The sequence below is a fragment of the Ascaphus truei genome, chromosome 2, assembly GCF_040206685.1.
Source record: "Ascaphus truei isolate aAscTru1 chromosome 2, aAscTru1.hap1, whole genome shotgun sequence".
Lineage (NCBI taxonomy): Eukaryota > Metazoa > Chordata > Amphibia > Anura > Ascaphidae > Ascaphus > Ascaphus truei.
In genome coordinates this window covers 107,916,091-107,943,673 of record NC_134484.1, presented here as the reverse complement: position 1 = coordinate 107,943,673, position 27,583 = coordinate 107,916,091, and the positions used below count along the sequence as shown (strand labels likewise).

General features: G+C 42.4%; 1 protein-coding gene across 3 annotated transcripts in view; it reads right to left on the bottom strand.

Moving 5' to 3' along the window:
* CA8 (carbonic anhydrase 8) overlaps positions 1–27,583 on the bottom strand; it is a 144,834-nt gene that overhangs the window by 30,494 nt on the left and 86,757 nt on the right. For all 3 annotated transcript variants that reach the window (XM_075584053.1, XM_075584052.1, XM_075584051.1), the window contains one exon: positions 20,486–20,654. In XM_075584053.1, coding sequence (XP_075440168.1) covers positions 20,520–20,654 — 135 coding nt within the window. In that variant the 3' untranslated portion in view covers positions 20,486–20,519. The remainder of the gene's footprint in view (positions 1–20,485; positions 20,655–27,583) is intronic.

Below are 27,583 nucleotides of genomic sequence, written 5' to 3'. Positions count from 1 at the left end.
GATCCCATACAGTAATGCTACCTAACATAAACATGGCTAACAATTATGTATCACACAGAAGGGATATTATAGTTTTAAAATACCATGGGTGTTAATTTAGGTGGCATTTGTTACCTACCCCTTGTATACCAATGAGTCCAGTTAAATTAACCCTACATTGTAGGTCCCTTTGGGTACTCAGGATTTAATACATCTACAGTATGCTGAATTAACTGAACTTTGTACATTATATACAGTATTGGCCTTTTCAATCCGCCAACAACTCCAGCAATGCATTGCTATACAAGGATGTGTTGTCCTAAGACCTATTCTCCATTTTGTGTGCAACTGGTGAGAAATGGCTAGTAGTAATATGTTACTTATGGTCAATATCTTCCATTTTCTGTCCCATCATTAAATAAATGATTTGATAAATTAATAATTTGTTTTAAAATTTGCTGATAGTTTAAAATATATATATATATTACAGTATCTGTATACTGTATGTTTAAAACAAAATCATACATCCTTAAAGGAGCAATCCAAGTTCTTTTCTTGTTTAACTTTTTTTTCTTTACCCAGGAATGAAGTAGGGGGTCTCTGGAGCTGAACCCCAATAAATGTCTGCTCAGGAAACCCCCTGCTTCCAGATGCTTGACTTCATAGTATGTGCTAGTACAGGTAGTCCTCGATATCCAATGCTTCACTTTACAACGAATGGCATATCCAACGCTTTACAATGCAACCCTATGGGACGTTTTTTGATGCCGGAATGCATTATCCGACTTCTGAATGTGTTTTCCAACGCTCACTGCCACAGATTAACATGGGACTCACTTTACAACGGTTTCACTATCCAACAGTACTTCCAGAACGGATTCCGTTGGATAACCGAGGACTGCCTATAGTCGCTCTTGCTGAGCTAGCTGGGCTTTAAAGTTTAACACTCCTGCGTTACATGCGCCATTAGGACGCCACATCTGATGACATCACGGCTTCCTACTGTATTGGCCAGCAGGTTGCTTGAGATTTGAACAACAGCCATTATGTGATTCCCTGATAGCTGAGTAATCTGAGCATCTAAAAAAATCACACAATGTAAAATACTGCATTTAAAATCATTTGTGGAAGCAAATGATTCCTTAAATCTAACTGACTATTTTTAGCACAATCATCACACTAAAACTACTATAATATGACCTTCTCAAAACTCAAGATAAAGTTGACACACATATTTTTTCACTGTGTGTTTAACATCAAGTACAGTATTTTAGGTTTTCCATTATATTGAGGCTTTTTAATATTGTAAAACATGTATTTCTGTTAAAGAATGATGTTCTGATTTCACAACACCTGAACCATCATTCAATATGGAGAGTAATTATATGGAACAAAATACTGTAGAAATAGTTCAGATACTTGATGTGCATTTTATGATATGAGGTATGGAGTCTTGCACAACCAGTTGCCATTTCTATCCACACTTTTTGTGAAATTAGACTCACTGAGCTTGAACTGATGTAAATAAAAGCATCAAATATCTGAAACATAATGCAGATGTTAAAGCAGCAATCTGTTCTGCTCACCATAAAAATACATACATGTATCTTTTAGTTTAACATTGAAAAGTCTTTTACATTATGTTTTTAGCAATCCCACCTTTTTCTCTAGTTCAATGCTGGAGCTATTAGTTTCTGAAAATTTGCTTTCCTGGGAGGGTAAAATCGCTGTTGCCATTCACATGTTGGCATGCTCTCATTAATGTGCTAATAGTGTATTCAAAACTGGACCAAAACCAAAATATTTGCAGGTGCAATTTTGTTGTCATTTATAAAGTACACAGTTTCAAATATGACTGAGAGTGGGTTTGAGTTCTCATAAATGTAACATGCATATAGTTTTGTAGCATCATTTTGATTATGTATTGGTTAAATTGCTCTAATTGTTATTATGCTGGACAATGTAACATGATAATGTAATAATGATTACGTTTCGTTAAGAGCTAAGGAATCATAGATGCTTAACAAATAAATTAAAAAAACAATAGACCTCATTGCGTTTATTTTGCAGGCTAGATGCAGAATCTTTGTGACACCTGGTGGATAGGCATTATGTACTTTGTGGGAAACATACTGTACACTCATGCATACTTTACAATTGTCATATTTTAGTGCTGTGTAGCACATCCCCCCTCCCCCTTTGGGAGATCTTGTCATGGCTATTGCTAGTTGTAGTGCTGGTTACCTGTGAGGTACCGGAGAGCTGAGGTACCCACGATATAGTGGGGGGAAACAGGTAGACTTTGGGGATTCCTCTGGTTCTTTCTTCTTGGTGTCAGCACCTCCAGACATAAGGGGCTTCAGCAAGGCTGAAGGCAGTCACCGCTATAACAGTCCTTACTTTTAATACATCCCTCCACACAGACTGCTGCAGAGCCAGACATTTAAATGAGGATAGTCTTTATTACAGCAACCACTGCTGGTGTTGGTACAGTGTATGCTCAAGTTGATAAAGTAATCCCTGGTTTCTGAATGGTACTGGCCTTCAGGTAATGGTGAGGCCTCTCTGGATTAGGTTAGTGCCTCAGCCCATGAGGAACTGAGCACGTCTCATTCCCAGCCGGAGGAGAGCTCGGAGCTCCTACCCCATGAAGGGATAGTCTGGAACCCCAATAACTAACTGAAGGACCCACCCCTAAGGGCTTAACTTCATACTATAATTTAGGCACTTCCTTCCTGTAGCCCAAAGAGGGAGGGCCCAATATATGCACCACCACTCCTGTCACTCAGGAAGTCAGCATGAGGAGGGGGAAAACCCCATAGGACAGACTGTCACTGTCTGTGTCTTACTAGAACTTACATGACAGGGAAGGTAGAGAGATAGCTGGACAAGCCATCGCTATACTCTTCCCTAAGTGAAACATCCAACGGCCTCGCTTGGATCCAATGTGGGTACCATCCATCCACCCGGTCTCTGCAAACAAATACAGGTTATAATAGATGTATAAAATACCTTATATTGTTCACAGATTACCAAACTTTATCATCCACTGATGACAGCGATGATACTTATATAATTATTCTCCCAGCAGGAAGATACAAGAGAACCCTCACTTATAATGTTTTGGGTGCAGATTCTTGACCACTCTCCCATCGAATAACTTGGACCGGATATAATATACCTTAGGAGGACCAGGGCACTGTCTAACCTCTACTCTGTCTTTGAAAATACATGTGCCTATGAGCCATTCCTCCATTACAGAACAAATCTTGTCATCTTTAATAAACCTAGTGCAAGAAAAAGGTGTATATAAGGCACTAAACACCCTATAAGTGCTAACACAATCAATTAAAAGTGACTTTATGTGATAAAAAGTGCATTTAACATAAACTTGCAAATATATAATATAATAAAGTGTAAAAAAAACCCTGCTTCTACCCTCTGGTGGGGTTGTCTTCACTCTTCCCCAAATTGTAGAACTTATATCACACGATCCAGGGGGAGCATAAGGGAAAAAACACATAAAAAGAAAAACTCTAAGTGCAGATGTAGGTCCAGTGATAAGAATATTCCCTATTCAATCTTGGCTCTTATGTCTGTCCTACTCACAAGAGATACGTAAGTGTTTAATTGATTAATTGTTTAATAAATCGAGTTCAGATTAAGTATATATACATGGTATGGGAAAGGGACAGGTACACTCCTGAGGAAGCCGAATGAACTAACAGGCGAAACACGTTGAGTTGAACTGCCCACAACGTGACGCAGCTGTGGAAGAAGGCGCCCCTGTGCTCTACACATTACACCCTGTACTTATTGAGGCATCACGGTCGGAAGTGACGACATCACCCCGCGACCGGAAGCGGAGCAGCGTCTCCTGCAAGCGGCAGTAGGATCGGGTGACTCAATCGGAGCTCCAGACAGAGGCGGTGCTGTGAGAGGCAGTGTGGGCTTTCATCCCGACTGTATCATCAAGCTTTTATAGCTTTAATGCTTTTTTATTATGAATACACGGTAAGTGTGCATTTTTAAGGTTTATCGATAAATTAAGTCTTTTTGCCAGATCTGTGCTATGTGCGTTTTTCTCCTTCTCTCACTGAGGTATATCCCATAAGTGACGGAGGCCATTGGTTTTCTTTCCACCATTCGTTAATTGATCTACACTGCCTGAAAACCTTGTATCTCTCGTGAGTAGGACAGACATAGGAGCCAAGATTGAATAGGGAATATTCTTATCACTGGACCTACATCTGCACTTAGAGTTTTTCTTTTTAAGTGTTTTTTCCCTTATGCTCCCCCTGGATCGTGTGATACAAAATCTTTAATAAACCTGTCATCGCTGGTTTTGGTCTTAATATTTTCAGTGACTGCTAGCCTCAACCATTCATGTTGGTGTTGATCTATTTAATTCATTATGGGTTCAGGTACATACGGAAAGGTGTATAAGTGAGATTGGCGGTACCTATTACAGATAGCTCAGTCAGCTCTACTTAATCTTTGTATTTTATGGCCATGTCCCTGACCAGGTAATACCCAGAACTGAGGCTCACTTAACTCAACCTCTTGGTAAATATGGAGGGACCCTTGGGGGTTCTTACTCCCAAATGTATTTCACCCATTCTCTTACGAATGGCTTCTGCTATCACTTCCTGGGATAGCTGACCTTTCTCCCACCAGTGATCCACAATAGAACCATTTACAAGCAGTAGTCTCATTCTATTTAGGCTAGGGGCATAACGCTTGAACATTGGGTCCCACCAATTAAGGGGTTCCCTGGACTCATGTGAACTACTGGACCTGGTGTCCATCTGGGAGGACACACCAGAAGTAGCAGACTTTTGGGATAGGGATGAGTCCCTGAATGACTTAAACGACCCGGGGGACCTTTTTACAGGAATGCGGCTAGTATAAGGTATTTCACCTTCTGAACCAGATGACCACCCATCTTTCCCTGCAAAGTCTCAGTCTCTCAAGTCCATGGACATACCAGGAGATAACTTCTCACAAGGGAACTTAGTAATTACAAAATTAGCAGCATCAGGGACCGATAAACTGGGGTTAGGGATCAAGGGTATGGGCCCAGGAAGATCCTGTCTGTGTCATTTAGGGTTGGCCTTCTCTTTACCTCTAGCGGATGGTGTTGGGCTAGGGGCAGGGGCTGGTGATGGGGCACGTACAACTGGGGCCAGTGAGTTGTGCCTAGCAATGGGCCTAGTGGGGCATAGTCCATGATTTGTACCGGTAGGTCGGCACCGACCTCTAAGGGACGGTACTGAGATTTTATGGAACGATCAATATCGGATTCTTCCCCCGGGGTGGGGTCTGTGGTGGAACAGGTGGAACTGAACACGTTCTGGCACTCTCTCTCTGGTGAGCAACAATGGGGGTTCCACATCTAAGATGGCAGCCATCTTTACGACATCATCGGCAAGAGCAAAGTTCACGAGACTCCCAGGAAAGCACTTGCGCTGTGCTGGCAGTGACGTCGCTTCCGGTTGTACCGGAAGTGCCTCACTCCACAGCATAGAAAACAAGGCTCCGCCGGGTTCCTCCTCCAGCAAGGCTGCAGCGGACTCCTGTCGGTTAGAAAGGGATGTGGTCTCACCCAAGTGCAGGTAGGAGATGTCATCAGTATGGATCTTTTCCTCAGCAGTGATTTCTTGGCCAGCGCCGACGTCCTCCTCTGGCGTGGGCTCTTCCAGACCTCTGGCAGCACCACGGCCTTCAAAATGGTTGTCGCGACCTCGTGACTCTGCCGCTTCTCTGGACCAGCTTCTAAATCGGATGAAGACGTCGGTAAGGACACATTCTCCGGACCGCGATGTCGGGACATCTGGCACCTCTTGGTGGTAATCGGTACGAAGCAGGCCTGCTCCGGCACCACCAAAGGAGATGCACCCCCGGGGCAGTCGACTCACCAGCCAGCCAAACTGACTCCGATTCCAGTCCTGGAAACGTTGGCATCGGTACCACTTGGGTCAACTCGGGTACAATAACGTTTGGACCCGGGTGTCCAGATACTAGGGTACATGGACCCATAGGAGGCCAAGTCAGGTACACATTTCCATGGGCCACTTCCCAGAATTGTAGGGCTTGTTCGGAGGCAGTCAAATGTATCGGTGGGGTGTGGTATGCAGGGGGCCGTACCAGCAGGCGCAGCAGTTCGATCACTCAGTAGCATCACCTCTGCAGGGGGCACGGTATTGGCAGGCCACAGGTATTGTGTTCCACAATTTTGGCATCGGGCCGTAGTGCTGACCTCTTCACCAGGTAGTCTGCAGTGAGGGCATACACACCGTAGAAATTGCTGTCCATAAACGGTTGCCACCAGAAAGCCTCCTGGCAAAGAATAGTTCGTAAGATCTAATTCTAACATGGCGTTGGTCAAAACAGATGAGGTAAACACAGTACAAAAGTAGAGAACTTAGCAGCAGCTCCTCAATTGTCTTCTGCTCCGCAGAAGTGAAGCTACACAGGGTGTGGCAACTCCTCCCATAGGTTGAGACAAAGTCCTGATTGGTCACAAGGCATGACTCCTCCCTGGGTGGAACACGAAGTTGTGGTGGGATGGACCAAGTAGTGACCAGGCTCCGGATGAGCAAGTCACAAAGAGAGGTGTGGCTACACTTTGCCACCGAACAGGTTGCAACTTGTTACAAACTTTTTGCAGAAAAGGATAGCTTGCATTTTGCAACCCACGTGGTCCCACTGTTTTGGCAGGAGCACCATCTTGAATTCACTACTCACTACAATAGAGCTAGAATACAAGTACACAGGGTCCCTGGTGATGCATCAGGGGCCCGCCTCAAAGGTGCACAAAGTCCCTCACGGTACATTGAGAGGCCCGTCCCTTGTAGAACAGAATGCGGGGTAACACACTCCCGGGATAATTTTCCCACCGGATATGCCCCCAGAAGCACAGTACGTTGTGCATGGTGCATGGGGTTCCCCAGAGCCTGAAAGATCCCATCCAAGAAACACAGTCTATGTGTATTGGTACCCAAGGGTCTTCACGGTACGTTGTGAAGGCCCTGGCCCATGTTCAGATAGTATGAGGAAGGGTACATGCTCCCCGGTGATGTCTCGGGTGCGCCCCAACTTGCACAGTCTATGTGCACAGGTGTGTTGCAAGGGTTGCCCTGCCCCTATCTTGGACTACCATGCTGGGTACCCACGCTCCCCCATATCATACGCTTGGGGTGCGCTCCAACAAAGTCTGTTTGGTAAGGACCTACGCAGCCCCCTCCTCAGCGACACCTCGAGGAGAGACTCCCCCCTTCCATGACATGAAATGTGTGCCCGGGGTCCCTGGAGTAGCATCAGGGGCCCGGCCCCGGCCTCTTGGTATTACCACCAGCTGCCAGTGCAAAAATCTTAAAGTCTGCCCATCTCAGCAGTACCTCCATTTGTAGCAATGTTGCTTCTCCCGCCCCCCCCCTCCCCTCTGGTGGGAGATCTTTTCATGGTTATTGCTAGGTGTAGTGCTGGTTACCTGTGAGGTACAGGAGAGTTGAGGTACCCACAATGTAGTGGGGGAAGACAGGTAGACTTTTGGGGATTCCTCTGGTTCTTTCTTCTTGGTGTCAGTGCCTCCAGACATAGGGGGCTTCAGCAAGGCTGAGCAATGGTGAGGCCTCTCTGGATTACATTAGTGCCTCAGTACATGAGGGACTGAGCACATGTCTCACTCCCAGCCAGGAGGAGAGTTCGGAGCTCCTACTCCATGAAGAGATAGTCTGGAACCCCAATCAATAACTGAAGGACCCACAACTAAGGGCTGAATTTCATACTATAATTTAGGCACTTCCTTCCTGTAACTCAAAGAGGGAGGGCCCAATATATGCACCACCACTCCTGTCACTCAGGAATGAGGAGGGGGAAAATCCCATAGGATAGCCTATCACTGTGTGTGTCTTAGGCCTCGGACATGGTACAAAATGCAGCGCTGAGCTGCGCTGACGCTCATGCTCTCCTGCTCAAGCAGGAGCTTTTTTGTGTCCTGGCATGAGCGTCAGCGAGCGCGCTTGTGAGGCGGGTGGGAGGCATGTGGGAGGCGGGGCAAGCGCGCCACGTCACAGCGCCGACATCACGGAGTGCCATAAGCCGGTCACGTGATCAGCCCTCCGCTTCCCTCAGCGCGAAAAATGAAATTATCTGTCGGCTGCAATTCCACACGCCTCTGCACGCCTGCAGAAACGTGCGGAAGCGCCATCTAAAGCCGCCCTCAGTAGGGATGATGGGGGTAAGTGTTCCGCCTCAGCGCGGGTCAGCGCTGTTTTTTTACCATAGACCCGGCCTTACTAGAATTTACATGAAAGGGAAGGTAGAGAGATAGCTGGACCAGGCATCGCTGGAAAGATCAACCATTTTGTTCAGAGCAGGGACATATCTTGTGCTGTATCCACGGAGAACTACAATTAGCAGTGCACTGATTTTTATTGGTTCAAATGTTACAAGTGTACTCTGGACCTAATTTCTAGTATTGTTACACTAATTGCCAAGAGTTCTGGAGGTTTCATTTTAAAAGAAAACATTCCTAATTATGACGTAAAGTACTGTATCTCTATTCCGATGTTTGTGTTTCTGAAAGAATATTGTTATTTCCCAAGGGGAAATTCCCACAGATTGGGATTTTATTATTTCCTGTTTTGTATAACTCGTTAGAAAAATCAGACTTTATGTATTTATATATATTCAGCTTTCCAATCCTTAAACAAACAACAGCACAAATTGCTGGAGATCTACTGTAAATGTCTAATGTTTTATTAGTTTTTACTAAAAATGTAAAATAATATTATTTAACATTCGTTTATTTCTGGTGACTTCATAATTAGAATTGAAAATGTATGTAATCATTAATAACGCTTACAGACTTAATATTACAATTATTTGTCAGTGGAATTGTACAAAAACTTCTGGGGTGAACTAATGTTAATTACAAGCTGCTGTTACTAAAGGGATTAACTTTCTCTGCTCTAGGGTATTTCCCCATTGACTAAAAGTTTACGGCAAATAGTTAGGAGTGCTATAAATACTGTAACAGGTTTCCTTGTGTAGAACCAGGAACAATTTGGGTGTAAATTCAAGGGAGAGCAATCAGTTGTATCCTGAAGTCAAGTCCAGTTTATGCAGGAGAATACTGATGTAAGAAGTGCAGTGGGTCTATGGACAGAGCTAGAGGTCAGCGGCAAGAGAAGACAACACTGTCATATTATTCCCTGAAGGATTAGCTTATTGCAGCCCTTGTAAAATAAAAAACACCCTTGGAACACCCAAATAATTTATGATTGTGTCCTTGTTAAGATGGATCATGGCATCTTCCAGTCAGAAATCATTGTGTTTGCACTTTCGATAATAAAGATTGCTGCTTTTAAAAAGGTCCTAGTGCCCAGTGGTATTCATTCCTACCTAGCCTAGCTCAAACCCACTTCTCAGGCTGTTACACTAGTTTACATGTATCATTTTAATTTTGACTGCATTAGGCTTCGTCCATAGTGGTTGCTACGGTGCGAGCGATGTCGCATGCGCTAAATACAAACGAATGGAGGCCAATGAGCATGTGCATAGTGCATGCTTGCATGTGAGCGGCGAGGCGACTGATGCGTGGTAAGACAAACTTGTTTGTTTTTGCCGCATGACGGCCGGTCACGTGCACGGTTCAGCCAATTCAGCATGCCCTCACCATGCCCCCATCGCGCAAAACTGCAGGCCACGGATCTTGGCAAGAACAGGCGCGCGTGTCTCGGTTGCGCACTCACACATCTGTACTATATAGGAGGCCTTAAAGATATGGCGCATACAAATGTAAAAAGCCCTCCCTCCGCCTAGTGGCTGCTATGCATTCTATTGTATTGCAGTTCTTTCAGGGAGTGAGGTGGTTAAACAGGATTGTGCAAACAATACAGGAATCACTTTTATAGTACACGCATTCTGTTAATTCTATCTCCAAACCCCTTTAAAGTAGTAGTCCTCTCAAAAACTAAAAAATGAAGTCATAACATGATAGTTCATATTGTGCTGAATTATTTGTAATTGTACATTTTTTTTTTTTTTAAATCTTAATTTTTTGCTATTTTCACCTGTTTAGTATATTTCATTGGCATCAGTTGCTACCATAGCAACTTTTGTTGTCTTAATGAGTAGGAATGGTAGTGGCCATATTAACCTTCTATGACGGCACATTTTCAACAACTGATATCTCCAGAATTCAACTACAGAATTAAAAAATAGTGGGATTACTAAAAGCGGCAGCAAAGGGACTTTGCAATATTAAAAAGAAAGCAGCAATTATTATTTTTTATGTTGAGTAGAGAAAGCAGAGTTAATTTTTCACGGCCTTGGTGTAATGCTGCTTTTTAGCCAAGTGGTTCTGATGGCCTTTAACTTTTATTGTATCTACAAATAGAACACAACCGAACGGCCTATTTTTAGACATCACTATTCACGTTTTTCCTCCAAGCTCTTCGAGCCCCACCTAACAAAATCGACATAGAGAAATTATGCTTCATTGACACTGTTGTAATACTGTACATTTACCTACTTTTGCGTATTGCATTTATTTTAATTGGGGTGATTTTTTTTCTCTCCCAAATAGCCTACCAGTTATGTCAGATCAGTTTACAGTTTCAATACCCACCAGGTTTTTTGATCTTAGAACATTGAAATGTTAAACATTTCTCTTAATTTGTTAAAACATTATTGCCAGACATAAATGGGAGATGCTAAGTCAGTTTAGCCTGCCATTGGCAGATGACAGGCTGCTATATTGTGTCATTATGAATGCTCCTTTACAGATTCATTAATATGTAAATGAAAGTGGCAGCATACTTTGATCAGATAAAGATGGTTAAACAGGTGTGAGCATTTACTTCAATAAATTAATAATACAGTTGGCACAATGTTCTAATACATTTTTAAGTAATTTTTCCTAATCAAAGTGCTCTGTTACCACTTTACCATGTATAAGGTTACCCCATTAAAATGTAATTACCTGTGAACTGCATCATAAGGATGACAATGCTGTATCCATGTATTTTAATTTAGAGTTCCGGCACTCTTGTAGCCTTTATGACATTTCCTGATCACTGTACCAATTATGGTCGTGTCCAAGGCTAATTGCAACCATTACTGTCTGAAAGTCCCAATTGTAATCAGAATAGAAGGTTCCTGATGTATTGGGATGGATCTGGACCATTTGATTCCTACATTCAAGTTCATATGACCCTAAAGCAGTAATGTCAGGGGAGCTCTCTCGTGCCACAGTAATCCAACAATGAAAGGGATAAAAAAAAGTTGCTCTCCCACCCAAAAAGCAACTATGAGCTAAACACATCATATCAAAAAGTGGACAGTTACAGGTATGTGCCTAAATTATCAAAACATCTCAAAATTAGAGATATGCAAAACTATCCAAAATGCAGTCGCACATGTTAGCATTCTTTTTAAATTTCATGTTTTTGCCAAGCCTTAAAGGGCTAATAATGTCCAGAAATTAGTCTTCAATTGTACAAGCTTTTCAGTAAAATATTGGTAGATAGTGAGTGAAACATTGTACAGTATACGTGCATAATTTAAAGTCTCAGCATTAAGCAAATCTAGCTTTTTTTTGCAGAATTTAGCAAAATTTACCATAATAAGCAAAATTGGAATGCTATTTACTCTCCCAGAATTCCCTGCTTGTCTCATGCTCACTATTTACGACTTTCTCAAATGAGAGCAGTGATATCATCGGACTGAAATTAAAGCTTCAGTTAATTTGCCATGTTGTTCAATTCTTGGCAGCAAGGATTTTCTCCCACCTATAAAAATTCAAAGAAATTACGAGGGGACTGAATGAATGTGGACAGAGACAAGGTAAGTAAACCTTTTTTTTTCCCTTTGGGAAAATTGAATTATCTTACTCAGAGATCAACATTAAACTCAGTATTCATGAAAATCTGGGTAATGTTTCACCAAACGATATGCAAATATTCACATTAAAAAAAAAATGTTTTTGCCTTGCTAACCACTATATAGCTTCCGAATGTTTTTTGTTGCAGTTGTAAAAATGTCTCTAACAATTCAAAGGAACCTTCCCACACTAAATGGAGAGATTGTCACACAGTGAAAAGTGCACCTTCAAATATAATATATAATATTAAATGGGTCTTCAGTAAAAACTCCATAGTGCTATACAAACATAGGCCTGGATGGTAATATTACATCTTGGAAGCTGCGTATAAATGTCAACATCCAACACTTTCTTTGAAGTTGTTCACAGTACCTTGTGACATTATAGTCTATATTCAGTCTCAGGCTGTTGAGACTTTTTTTTTTAATGAAAGTGATCATTGTTCTTCCTATAAACGACATTTATAAAACTCACTGCTCTTCTCAAACGTTAAGTAGATATAAAGAAACCTAGTAGATTAGTGGGAGTGAACCAGATCAAGTTATTTTAAGACATTTTTGCATCTCTCTTCCTCACTTACTGTACTTTGGGAGTGGACAGTTAAAAAGTATAAAAAAAACACTCTTTTCCTGATTTTAATAATGCTTCTACAGGTACTGTATAATGTGTTTGCCCTGACACCAGGTTTGCGCACGGCAAATTCTACTGAAAAGGGGCTTCTGCCTTTGGAGCGTAATGTCCCACTGTAAACTTTGCTATAATAGTATGTAACCCCTCTTTATTTCCTTAGGTGTCTTAGTATAGAGATACTAGGGTGGGGGCCTGAATTCGCCTCCACTGTATAGGAAACAGGCTATTCAGCTGGCAAGAAACAAGCTGGGGACAGACAACAGAGTGACATATCTTTAAAGTAACTGTACTTAATGCATGCAAAACACAATAATTACATACAGGGGCTCTAATACTCAGAGGACCTTGAACAACACATATAACCCTTGCACAGAGAGATTAAGGACAGACCTCGCTGTGCAATTGTCCCACAATGTCTCCTACTTAGTCCCGGTGGTCCTGATACTAACTAAAGGGCTACTGTTGGTGCCGGCACAGCGTTGGAGTTTGTGTGGTATATATTGGTAGTATAGGTGCAAGACTGTTACTTCACAAAGAGTTATGAATGTGGTGTATAATGAAAAGGATACTGCCGGAAAGAAGGGGTGGTCCCCTGGATGTAGTTTCACACGGTCTACTCACTGCTGCAAGACCCTCAGATTACGTGGGTCTCCTTTACACCGATTAAGTACTCTCCAGTATCATTCAAGCTACCTCCGGTAGACGCTGCTTTGTCAGATTGGGAAGGCTCTGCTACCGCGCTGTATCTCTTGCCAGGCTCCTTGTCACAGGTTCTCTTTCTGTCTTGCTCTCTCTAGGAGTCCCTGCTCACGTACTCTCCCCGTCACCCCGTCATGATGTCATCCTTTCAGTATCATATGATCTCAGTCTTTTCCATGCCTCACAGCCACTGGCCTGCGGGCATGTCCTTCAATATGCTTATGTGTGCCTTTAGGGGTATTACATGTACACCTGTACAATTCAATTACACTGTACAAATAGAAAAACTCTAAAAGAATAAAGTACAGGTAAAGTTCCATGAGGATGTAAACATTTTTAGATTCTTCCAAATGAAAGTTTTGGAATAAACGTTTAGGGAAATTCACACTTCTTCCACATACTTTTAGGAATTCCATGTGAAATACAGTAGCTGCAATAGGTGGTATTTAGCAAACCAACATGCTTGTAGTGTTCCCACCACCTTCTGCTGGGGAATACACATTTCCACAACGGGGCAGCATGGCAGGAGTCAAGCAGACAGTTCTATGGGATTTCTAGCTTTCCCAATGTGATGGGGTAATATATTGCACAACTCAATGTGGTGGTCTGTGAAATACTGAATGTGGCTACCAGCTTCCTGGGCTTCTGCAATGATGCCCATATCCTCCATCCCTTTGAGCAGGTGAGATACAATGATGGTTGGCTGTCAGATTAGTGTACTTGGATTGGATTGTAACTTGAATTGTAACCTCCTCTGTAGGTGGAGCATACAGGTGCCGGAGTTGGCTAATGATCTTCCTCGCAAATCCCCATATACCAGGACGGAAGGAACACAATGCGGCAATGGTGCTCTGTCATCAAGTGGATATTTGGAGTGTTGAAAAGTTGCTTCAGGTGTTGATACTTCGGGAGGTGTGCTACAATATAGCCCTGGCAGAGTAGCATATATAATTATTGCTTGTTGTATCTTGCACAAGACAGCAATTTCTAATCATTTTCCAGGGGACATACAGATACAGCCAGACCTATTGTCAAGTACCAGGAAACCGGAGTTCAAAACTGCCTGGCCACTTCCTGCTCGCGGAATCCCCGCGACCATACTAATTGCCGTAAGGATTAACACTGCAGGGGTCCCTGCTTCTGAATGGGCCGCATCAGTCTGGAAGAGCTGTGCAATGAGTAGAAAGAATCAGTCATTCTCTCTGAATTTCTAAGGCACGTCCATAATAGAACGCGCTAGCTTTCGTGGTCCACCGTGACCCGGCGTCACGCTTGAAATACAAACTTGTTTGTATTGTGAAGCACTGCTCTCCCTGTAGCACACGCGCACTATGCATTGGCGTTCTACTGTTTGTTTCAGTGAGAGCTATGTAGCTCGCGCCGTATCCTGTACTATGGACGTGGCCTAACAGGCGACTGCATGCTTTTATTTTATTTTAATAACATAGGATTGAAGCAGAGGGTCTGCGGAGCTGAACCACATTAATTTCAGCCCCGGGGACCCCCTGCTTCCCAAGTAACGGCCCCGGTACGGGGTGCCAGTATTTCCTGCAAGTTTAAATGTCCTGGTCACGTGACGCGGGAGAATTAAATATACCGGGGCCTGTGTCTCGGGAAGCAGGGGTTCCATGGAGCTGAAATTAATACGGTTTATCTCAAGCGACCCCGTTTCGATACTATATAATTTAAATAAAAGCAGCTTCATTACCTTAGTGGCTATCTACCCCCTACACCCACCCTCTCTAATCCTAACAAACCAGTTACTTTGGTTTAACCCCTTAATTACCTTAGCAACTAATCATGTCAGCCTGTTCTCAGACTAAGGTTTAACCTGCTCAGTGCTGTGCTCAACCATTAAACATAGGTCTCCCATGCATAACAGTCAGATAAGGAATCCACAGTGTCACATTCCTCCCCTGTTTGTGTGTGTCTGGGACCCCACACAGATGAAGCCCGACCATCCACTCCTTCTCACAACAGCAAATCAGTGTTTGGGTTTTCCTTCACAGATATGTGCTGAATCTCAAATGAGAAGGGCTGGAAGGCCATATGGCACCTGGATAACCCAGAATTGGAGTCCTTCACTGAATTGAACCACTTTAGTGGAGCGTGATCCGTCCCCAGGGTAAAATGGACGCTCCCATGTAATGCCTTAAGGCCTCAGTAGCCCACTTCACTGTGAGGCATTCCTTTTCAATTACGGAGTAATCACTTGATCCAATGAGTGAAAAAAGCAACAATTTTGAAGTTACCCTCTCTCCTTCAGTTTTTTGCTATGGTGGTGTGTCACGTTTTTTCTCCCTCTACTAATAGTAAGATCACCTGGTCCCCAGGTTAAAACACCTTCATGAAAGAAATTTGGTCATGTCTCTCCTGACTGTCTTGAGCCGACCTAAGATTTTCCCTTCGAAAAATGACTGACCATGTCTAGGCTGTTCCTAAGGTTTCACACATATTGAAGGGTATTCTAAGAAGGGGACCGCTGTTCCTCCCAGGACTCCATTAGGAGGCCTAGGATATCCTGGGGTTGCCAGCTATATAGGAGCTCAAATGGGTAGAAACCAGGAGGAGGCCTGGGGAACTTCCAGCACTGCAAACAGAAGAAAGGGGAGAAGTTCATCCCAAGCTCTCTTTTCCGAGTCTACCAACTTCCTTAACTTACTCTTTAGAGTTTGGTTAAACCTTTCCACCAATCCGTCAGTCTGATGTTCGAACTGACATGACCTCTAGAAACTTTAAGACATGCTGCATCAGTTTAGCCATAAAATTCATCGCTTGTTCTGTCAACATAACCTGGGGAAGTCCGATCCGTGAGAACAGCTCCAACAACGTGTTGGCTACCTGCTTAGCAGTTGCGGTCTTTATAGAGTCTGTTTTGTAATACCAAGCCTGTGGTGTAGAGGTAGAGAATTGGTACCAGTATATGGATGGTCTGTTTCAATTCCTGTATGATATGGTATAATTTATAAATGATAAAATAAATAAAATAATAAATTATACAATATAATAAAAATAAAATAATAATCTATAAATTATTATTTTAATTTTTTTTATAATTTATACCATACCATACAGGAATCAAACTCATATGCTAGTACCAATTCTCTACCTCTACACCACAGGGATTGTGTGATGTTACAGGATCCAAAACCAAACTTTACATATACATAGTGCAATGTGATTATTATTTATTTATTTATAAAATATTTTACCAGGAAGTAATACATTGAGAGTTACCTCTCGTTTTCAAGTATGTCCTGGGCACAGAGTAAAACAAAATAATACATGGTTACAAATACAGTTACATAAATGAACAAGATATACATTATATACAAGACATAGCATGCACAGTTACAGATAATATATGTTATAGGCGTATGAAACAGTTACAGACCAGATTAAAGGGTGAGACAGCCTTAGATTTGAAAGAACTTAGACTGGTGGTGGATGTGAGAGTCTCTGGTAGGTTGTTCCAGTTTTGGGGTGCATGTGTTGTAGAGGTAAAGTATATTTATAGAGGCGAACTAGAGATCGGGAGCCACGCTCAGACGCGTTATAAGTGGATCCGCATTGTAGTGGATCGACTATAACGGGGTTGAGATCTACATATATTTATGTCAAAAGGACATAAAGCATTGGGCTCCCCTGTCTTTTGTTTTATACATTTGCCACGCTCAGTACCACTCCTTTTGACATAAATATATGTATGTATGATGTGGTGGGTGTTGGGTTTGAACTTGCATGGAAAGTGTATGTTAATTTCATTTGCATACTAGTAGTTAAAAATAATGCTGACATACCGCAGCATTACTGTTGGTGATATGGATTCAGTGAATAGATTGATAAATTTGTGCACCCCAAAACTGGAACAACCTACCAGAGACTCTCATATCCACCACCAGCTTAAGTTCTTTCAAATCTAAGGCTGTCTCACACTTTAATCTGGTCTGTAACTGTTTCATACGCTCATAATATATATTTTCTTTAACTGTGCACGCAATGTCTTGTATATAATGTATACCTTGTTCATTTATGTAACTGTATTTGTAACCATGTATTATTTTGTTTTACTCTGTGCCCAGGACATACTTGAAAACGAGAGGTAACTCTCAATGTATTACTTCCTGGTAAAATATTTTATAAATAAATAAATAAATAAAATTGGCGTTAAACACCGATAACGCCTTTCTTTTTCTTCATTTATCCACATTCAACTCATTCACTACCAAGGAAGTTACTTGTTCAAGACCAAGGGAATTTCAAGATTTTTAAACAACGCTTTGTGTCTGGCTTTTTGTAATGTCTATTGGCCAAACACCATTTGTTTTCAGAACAAGTTGCACTTTTATTAGGTGTTGGTCCCAAATGCATATTAGGTCATCAGACTTCATCAATCTCATTACCATGCAAACAATATTGGTATCATATTTGCAAAGCAGTATGTAATATGATCATCTACATTTTGTTTGTATGTACCATATCCCATACCATATAACCTGTCATTTTGTCTAATATAACATCAAATAGATTTCCTTTGTACTGTATGTAATTAATGTATTGACATGAGAAAAGGGTGGTGGTTCCCAAAGTAGCATTACACAGATGTTCACCAACTGCTACTTTCTCATGTAATTACAGTAACTAAACAATGACACATCCAGACAAAACTTATATTTTCTAAACGTAGAAGACCAGAAGCATGCTGTGATGGGACACTTTAAATGGTCATACAAAGGCTGTTACTTAGATTGCCAGTTTTGTATCACAGATAAAATAAAAATTGTCAGATTCTTCGGTAGTGTGTAGTGATTAGTCTTCACTTTGACATCTCTCCTGCCCAAGGCAGAGATTTATTCTTACAAATATGGTGATATCTTAAATGAAAGAGGGCGCTACCTACAGTATGTCAATCAAAGGTTACCCCATATTAGTGTAGCCCCCTTTCCCTAGGCCTAAGGGAAACTGCACATGCTGCTATACCTGTTTGCTCACAGGAGGCCTAAGTCTCCACCTCTGGAGTCTGGGGGAAGCTCTTCCTCGTTGCAGTGCTGCGCCTCCACCAATGAGGGATCCCAGCGTTGGCAGGATAGCCCTCACAGGAACCAACACACAGAAATAGTAATACACACACACACACTGTATATAACTAGACTTTACTGTACACACACTAACATATAACAACCACATATAATAACAGTACTCCTGTACCCGCAGTGTGAACCCAATGACCCAACCATGGTGTTTCCACCAAAGTACTGAGTGTGCGGTGGCACCATGAAACCTGGTGTCCTTCCCAGTCAGTCCCACCCAGATATGAGGTAGCGCTACCCCTGTGAACCATTGGTGCACGTATACCTTCCTGGGCACTCCTGTATCCAGGTGCAGCTGTTGAAGCAAGGAACAATCGGTCCCACGCCGCGAGGCCTCCAACACCAAACCCCTCACTCCTTAGAATCCTGATCCGCCTCGTGGGGTGAGCTCCAGCTGGAGCGTCTCACCTGAATGTCTTAGAGTCCTGTGGCCTGGTCCCAGGCCGTAGAGCACCACGTGGCCACCCGGTCACTGGTGCAACATCACTACAATACATTAATGGGGAAGAGTCCCTATCTGGGGGCCTTCCCTGCAACACTCCACTGGGATGACACAGGGCCTAGCTGGGACCTATGGGGCAAGCCTAGGCCTAGTCCAGGGACACTGCTCCCTGGACACTACCTACTCTCTTGCCGCCCTCCATCCGACTGATTCGCGGGCTCTCATGGAACGGTCACGTGATCGCGAGTGCTAGAGGGGCCGTGGCACTCTGGCCCCACAGTCCATCTGGCACTCAATGAGTTAAACGTCCTAAGGGGCATGCATTTGCAACATCTGAAACATTTAGAAGCATCTTAAGGAAAGTGAAGGGGTTATTGAACCTAGGCCCCAGGTTAAATGCTTTTTCTTAAATGTATTTCAAAGACAGAATCCATGACCCAATACCTAAAGGCTGCTGTCCCCCCTTTAAGTTTCAAAAGGAGGCATCCACTCTAATCTTTTAATATTTTTGGTGAAATTGCTAAAGAGGTCCCCCCTCCTATGATGTAACTGGTATGCAGCAACACAGCTAGAATGTTTGGTAACTTTTAAGTCATGCAGCACGTACAGTAGGGTTAAAGCAATTTCCAAACCATAGGACCATTATAATTTAATTTGAAGTATGAAGACGTATCATTTTTGTGAACTGCTCTATATTTTATAAACAGATGACATTTGTTGTTTGTTTTTAAACTCTTTCTTATATACTATACCAGGGGTACGCAAAGTTCCTGAGCTGTACTCGCCCCCCTCCCCCCGCCTGCCAGACCCAGCGCTCGCCTCTTCTAGGACCCGGCAGCACATCACGTTATGTGACCACGCACAGTCATTTGATGCGAGTTGCCATGGCGACGCCTTGCTGAAGAGCCGGCAGAGAGCAGGTAAGGTAAATGCCATTGGGATGAGCGCAGGACCTTTGTAACCGCCGCGCCCCCCCAGTTTGCGCACCCCTACACTATATCATCCACACAAGTTCCATGAAAATTCTGATTTGACTCCAACAACCTGTTCCTTGTTAATTTCACAATGTTGCTTGAATTTCAACCATTGCATTTACTAAATTGAGCCTGTAATCCCTTCAAGGTAATGTTGGGACTCATAGGGGTTATTCAGGGCACTATTTCACAGAAACGCCTATTGACTTAAATTACGTCAACAGGAGTTTCTGTGCAATTGTGCCCCAGTTGGCACTATCGCAGTTTAAGGAATAACTCCCATTGAGCCTGTATTATTTCACTATGTTCACTATGTACATCGCCAATCTAGTTAATGCTACTTAAATAACCTATTATTACTGCTCAACCGCTTTATAATACTGTGCTTGGGGTCCAAAGAATCACATTGTGTTATAAGCGGATCGTGTTAGAAATAATGTACAATTGTATGTATTGTAAAATAAAGTATTTAAGATACCAATAATCGTGTTGTAAAGTATTCATAAATATGAAAATTGAGCCCCATTGCGTTATAAGCAGATTTGCGTTGCAACGGATCGCGTTATAACGGGGTTTAACTGTATATAGCAAAATGTTACTTTGTTTTTGCTATCTTTCCAACATAGATCAATGTCATCAATGTTCACTTTTAATGACTTGTGATTTGCCAAAAATAATATCCACTATATGCATTGTTTCACAAGATATGGTCAGATATCTACAGCATGAAACACGTGTTAACTGTGTTGGACAGTAGAACTGTTAAATATTTTTTACTTACCAAATGAAAAGTGCATTTAATTTCTTCATTTTGCTTATTGGAATGCTGCTCTGATGATTCTATCACTAAGTGGTTGGGTTGGTCTAAAGTTATCTGCTAATATTCCATCACAGCCCTCCTGAAGGTCTGCTCCCTTGATATGTGTCCTCAATCGCCTAAATTCTTCAATCTGAAGGAGAAAAAAAAAATAGATTTATATTCATGTTAGGCTATACTCTACTGATTTCAGTACTTTTGACTGATTCAACTAAGAACTTTTATTACATTTACCGTACAAAAATACAGTACACAGAAATATACATACACTGGCCACTGTAATTCAATTTATCATTTTTACAAAACAAATGCAGTTGCGTCATTTGTTTTATTTAAAAAAAAAAAAAACAGTGTAAAGTGGTACATTTACTTATAGAAGACAGAGACACAGTATTGTACTGACATTAACACAATAAAAATGCATTTAAGTTTATCAAGTAATGAATGTGTGCATATATATATATACTGTATGTATGTATTAACGGAAAAAAAGACTGCGCCTATATGTCTGGTGGTAATATATGGTAACCAATGTGTTAATCTAAAGCCCCTTATAACTGGGCTAATATATACCAATATATATCCGATATCCCTAAGAAACTCGGATATTAAAATTTATGCTAAATTGCTAGTCAACCGTGTCCTGCCTAGACTAATACACCCAGATCAAGTCGTTTCATCAAAGACAGACAAGCAGCTGACAATACCAGAGGAATAATTGATCTAGCCAATACAAAAAAGATACAGGTTATGGTGTTGAGTCAAAACGCAGGAAAGGCCTTTGACATGATAGACTGGCCATACTTAAAGGCCACGCTAGGTTCTTTTGGTATCGGGGTAGAATATTAGAAGCAATCCTGGCACTGTATTCGAGCCCGGTAGCACGAGTGATACATAAGGGATTCCCATCGGAACCCTTTAAAATTAAAAGTGATACAAGACAGGGATGCCCACTCTCACCTTTGCTGTTTGCCTTATGCATGGAACAAATTTGGAAAAACACGGATATATCGGGAATACAAATTAACCAGCAGATGCACAAAGTAGCTCTTTACACAGATGATGTTTTCTTAACCATATATAAACCTCTCACTTACCTCCCCAATCTGTTTGATCTCTTGGGAAAGTTCAACCAAGTTTTAGACTTTAAAATTAACCAGACAGTGAATCCATGTGCTTCTCCCTTTTGGGATAGCAATAAAAGGGGATAAAAAAAAAAAAAATATATATATATATATATATATGTGGCTTCTTACTGGGTGCTGATGAAGATCCATCTGCAAGGTACAGTCTGTGTAACAGATACACCGTGATTGCTGTTGCTGCTTCATGTAGACAACCATTCCAAAGACCCAGAGGCCAGTTACAGAAAAAGGACAAGCTTCAGGAGCTGAGTTCGTGAGTCCCTAAGTGGATTAAAGGCTATTATTTGCTCCATTAGTGTAAGTGCATATCTTACCATTATATTATCTGGATTTTTAGATATACTGCCCTATGATGTTCCTTTCTTTTTTTCTTCCCCTGCATTTTTGCGCCTAGGTCATTCTTCTCTCTATATATATATAGTGTAAAAATCTTTAAGATAAAGGAGACTTTTGGTTACATCCTTTGATCAAATAATGCCAAGCCTGCTAACCACATCAAGGTAAGTCTCTTTAGCAGGTCCCTATGCTAAATGCATAAAAGTAAAAGGAGTATGGGCGACTTCTTGCTTGCTGGCATCTACCGCCCCCCTAAAGCCCCTCTACAATCCTTGACTGATATCACCCAATTTCTTGCCTCCATTTCCTCTCTGAATGAGAAGAGTGAGCTGCTAGTTCTAGGGGATTTCAACTTCAATTGGCTTGACCCTAAAAACCACAAAATCCAGATACAACTCAAGTCACTTAACCTATCGCAACTCATTTCCCAACCCACACGAATAAACCTGAAGTCGCATAACCATTCCTTGCTAGACTGGATTCTCTCCTCAAACCCCAGCAGAATCCAATCCTCTGGCATCCTTCCTGATATTTTCAGTGACCATGCAATAGTGTACTGTGTAAGGAAAATTAAACCGCCCCATTCAAGCCCTAAAGTTTTCCTCACTAGAACATTTAAAAACTTTAACCCACAACAGTTTCTGGATGACCTTACCAACTGCCCATGGCACAGAATCGATTTAATTCCCGACCCTGACTCTGTGCTCGACTATTTCCAATCCGAGTTCTTAAAACTCTGCGATACCCATGCTCCACTACGCAAAATAAGGGTACGGGGGGCCCACCTTCCATGGTTACACCTGACCTTATAGCACTCTACCAGTTCAGGGATGCCATGCGGAAAAGCTACAAAGTAACTAGCACTACCAAGGATCTCAATCACTACAGATGCCTGCGGAACGTGTGCACAAGGCAAACAAGGTATGCAAAAGCACAATATTACTCTGACAATCTCCACCAAAATACATCAAACCCAGCTAACTTCTGGAAGGTTATCAACAATATATTCCAGCCTCCTAACCATCAACAACCAAGTAATATCACTAAGGGGGATATTACTCTGACAAACCCCACTGACATTGCAAATGCATTCAATGATTACTTTGTGGGGTGTGCCACTAACTTATTAGCGAAACGCAGCACAAACCCCAAACCTGAATCTCATCCTGGGAGTACCCCTATAGTCCCACCCCCTCCCAACACTGCCCACAATTTTCAATTTAGCCCAGTATCTGAAGAGGAGATTACACAAGCGCTCCTCAAACTAAAACTAAGCAGCCAATGTGGACCCGACTTACTACAATCTAGGTCCCTACGACTTGGTGCCCCAGCCATTGCCAAACCAATTGCGTCCATAGTCAACTCTATCCTGTCTGCAGGCCATATCCCTAAGACCTGGAAAACTGCCAGAGTTGTCCCAATCTTCAAAAGTGGGGACAAAAACACTGTCTCAAACTACAGGCCAATCTCACTTCTCCCAATTCTATCCAAAGTTATGGAAAAATGTGTCCACTCCCAATTAAGCGATTTCTACACCAAGACAAATTTCCCTAGCCAATTCCAATCTGGGTTTCGTCCCAAACACTCCACCGTAACTACCCTGCTAAAAGTTTGCAATGAAATCCAGTGCGGAATGGAACGGGGACAACTCACTGGTGCAGTATTCCTAGATTTTGCAAAGGCTTTTGACACAGTTGATCATGTTATCCTGCTTAACAAACTCCAGAGCTCTGGAATAGGGAAACATGCTTTAAACTGGTTTCAGTCCTACCTATCAGGAAGATCCCAACATGTGTCCATCTCTGGCTCTAACTCCAACCCCCTGGATATCACCTGTGGTGTCCCGCAAGGCTCTGTTCTGGGGCCCCTACTCTTCTCAGTGTTCATTAATGATCTTCCCACAGCTTGTAAGGAAGCCTCAATACACATGTATGCAGATGACACAATCCTGTATGCACACAGCCATAGCCTCTCTGACCTTCAACACATACTTCAGTCTGACTTTTTGAGACTCGAAAACTGGATTTCCCAAAACAAACTGTTTTTAAACACTGACAAGACGGTAACAATGGTATTTGGGACCAAGACTAAATTTGTAAAGCTTCCAGTGACTGAGCTCCTGATTAGAACCAACGCTAAAACCACCCTAACACCTGTCACTAGTTTTAAATACCTGGGCTTATGGTTTGACTCCCACTTAACATTCGGGATGCACATTGATACCCTGACAACCAAGACCTATGCCAAACTAGGGGTACTTTACAGGAACAAATCCTCCCTAAGTCTCCTGGTCAGAAAGCGTATTGCACAGCAGATGCTAATGCCAATTATTGACTATGGAGACATAGTATATGGCTCGGTTCCTCAAACCCACCTTAGCAAACTTGACACCCTCTACAATTCAATTTGTCGTTTTGTTCTCCAATGCAACTACAACACACATCACTGCGAAATGCTCAAAGAACTGGATTGGTCATCACTAGAGTCTAGGCGCAAAGTTCACCTTTCCTGTCTCACCCTCAAATACTTTCTGGGCAAGCTACCCAGCTACCTGAACAAGCTCCTCACCCCTACCACATGCAGTACCTATCACCTGAGATCAGACTCCAAAAGACTATTCATGGTCCCAAGACTCAACAAAGTATCTGGACGTTCCTCCTTCTCCTTCCGTGCACCCCAAAACTGGAACAACCTACCAGAGACTCTCATATCCACCACCAGCTTAAGTTCTTTCAAATCTAAGGCTGTCTCACACTTTAATCTGGTCTGTAACTGTTTCATACGCTCATAATATATTTTCTTTAACTGTGCATGCAATGTCTTGTATATAATGTATATCTTGTTCATTTATGTAACTGTATTTGTAACCATGTATTATTTTGTTTTACTCTGTGCCCAGGACATACTTGAAAACGAGAGGTAACTCTCAATGTATTACTTCCTGGTAAAATATTTTATAAATAAATAAATAAATAAATTACAATATTTCATGGACTGGTAAGATATATTGTATTCAAATAAATCTACTCCCTCGGATTCTTTACCTATTCCAGACCATACTGGTACCACTAAGACTGAAGGACATACTCTCGCTTCAGTCTCTCATCTCTAAGTTTATATGGGGTTATAAGAAACCAAGAGTAAAGCGGAAAATACTAAAAATACCCATATTGGCAGGGGGGCTTGCGGTACCTGAATAGGAAGCGGACCCGCAGGGCAAAGGTAGGAGTATAAGATCACAGACCAGAGCCAGGGGACAGAGTCCTGTTAGTGTAGTCATGAACCAGGCAGAGGTCAAGGCAGGTGGCAAAGTTGCAGGTCCGGATACAGGCTGGGGTCAAGGCAGGCGGCACAGGAGTGGTGGACAGGTAGCAGGCTGAAGTCGGGAACAGAGAATCCAAACGAACAGGGAGGGCTCAGGAACAGGGCAAGCTCAGGAACCAGAACACAAGGGGGCCAGGAACACAGGGAAATGCATACAATGCAAAGGCAGGGGCTTGGAGTCACTGACTGCTATTTTAAGCCCTGGAACAGGTGCAGCCAATTCAGGAAGTTCAGGAAGAAGCTTGCCAGGAACCAAGATGGTCACAACAGCCAAGTAAGGGGAAGCTCCAGCAAAATCCTGGACCGGAACCCTTACAACAATTATACCAAATTTCTCAATGGTAGGTAGATTCCAGCCGGAAAAGGTGGGTGGAGATAGAAAAAGAAGTATGCTCTCCCTTAGAGCTAGGCAGCTTGCTTTGGTCCCCAAAATCTGTATTTAGAACATTAACGAGCGCTATCCTCGTTGGCCAACTCTTGAACAATCTGGGAGGCCTCTAAATTGAAATGCTCACTGACCACCAGAAACTCATTCATGTCCACTCTATAGAGTAATCCGGCATTTGCTCCAGGACTGAACAGTGCAGAATTTACAATTTGGAAGAAGAAGGGATTTACAAGACTCAAAAATCTGGAGGGAAACAAAAGTATCAAAACATTAGAACAAATAAGATCGGAAAAAGACATCCCTCATTTGGAATTTTTAGATACCTCCAGATCAGAGCATTTTATAAAAAACTTTCATCCTGTCCCCCAATTGACGAACTTCGAAAAGCTATGTTTATTGGAAAAGGATACAAGGAGACACATTCTAAATGTATAAGGAAGCAGTCTGTTCGAGACCTGACTATGCCCAAAAGCTTAGTTATATGGACCAGTGGGAGTCAGACCTGGGTGAGGTGTTGGAGGACAAGGAATGGCAAGAGATCTGTGTGGCAACAGACAAAAGCTCAATATGTACAATGTTAAGGGAGAACGCACATAAGGTGTTAATGAGGTGGTCTCTCAGTATGTTAAAATTATCTCGATTTGTCGCAGGATACTCCCCGTTGTGTCCAAAACAATGTGGAGAAACAGCTGATTTGGTCCATATGCTGTGGTCTTGTCCTCGGATCGCCCTCCCTATGGGAAGAAATTAAAGATTGGCTTCAGAGGATATTGGGCCTCACAATTCCACTAGACCCATGGTTGTTCCTATTAAATAGACCAACACCAGGTCTAGCCAGGGTAGAAAATAAATTGATTGCTCATTTGGCAACGACAATGAGGTGCGAGATCGCAGCATTGTGGAAACAAAAAGACGGAAACAACAATTCCAAAAATTCGGAACAGAATTTGGTTTGTTTGCCAGATGGAGAAATTGACCAGTTTAGTCAATGACACTGGCTTCAAATTCCAAAAAGTCTGGTTGCCATGGCTGGCTCAGACGGACATTCCAGGAGTTAACGGTACCACAATCCTGCTGTGATAGTTGGAGGTGCGTTCTCGGCTAACAGCTGGCAAAAACGGCATAGGCGGAATTTGCTGATATAGGTGGTTGAACAAAGGTCGGACTGAACGAGAATTGAGTACTCGAAGTACGATCAAAGATCAGGGATATGCAGTACAATGAAAGGATACACCCCCCCTTCCAACTCCTTTCTTTCTTTATGTGGATTTATTTATAAATGTGGATAAATTTAAGTTACAAAAAAAAAATGAATGTGTTTTTAATTTGAGGCTTGTTTTGGTGATTGACAGGTTGTATATTGCTTGGCATAGTGGTATCTCATTGGTGTGCCACCGTGCCAATCGATTGTTTTTGGCATTTTTTTTTATTTCAAATTTTTTATTGAATAATCAGAAAGTAAACAACATCCAGGGACAATGAAAAAGAAACATGCGATTACACTTTCAATAAGTATGGAGTGATGGGAAAACAGTGTCTATAACATTATAACCCCGGGTCCAAATTGTAGCTCGATCTGTACACTTAGAAGTGGATGTGTAGATTTCCAGTCAGTTGGTGAGAAGGGATCAACTAGCACTGCCAAGTCAGCATCCTGTGGTAAGGACATGGGGAGAAGAAAGGAAGAGGCTGGGGGAAGGGGAGGTAGGATGGTGGAGGGAAGAGTGCCCCCCACCCCATCCCCCTTCATCCACCACAGCCAGTCCACACGGCAAAAAGTAGAATCCTCCCACCTGGGGAATCCTTTTATCTTTTAGAGGGTTTGACCCGAGTACTCCGTTGACTAGGCTGCGTTTCAGCTTAAACTCA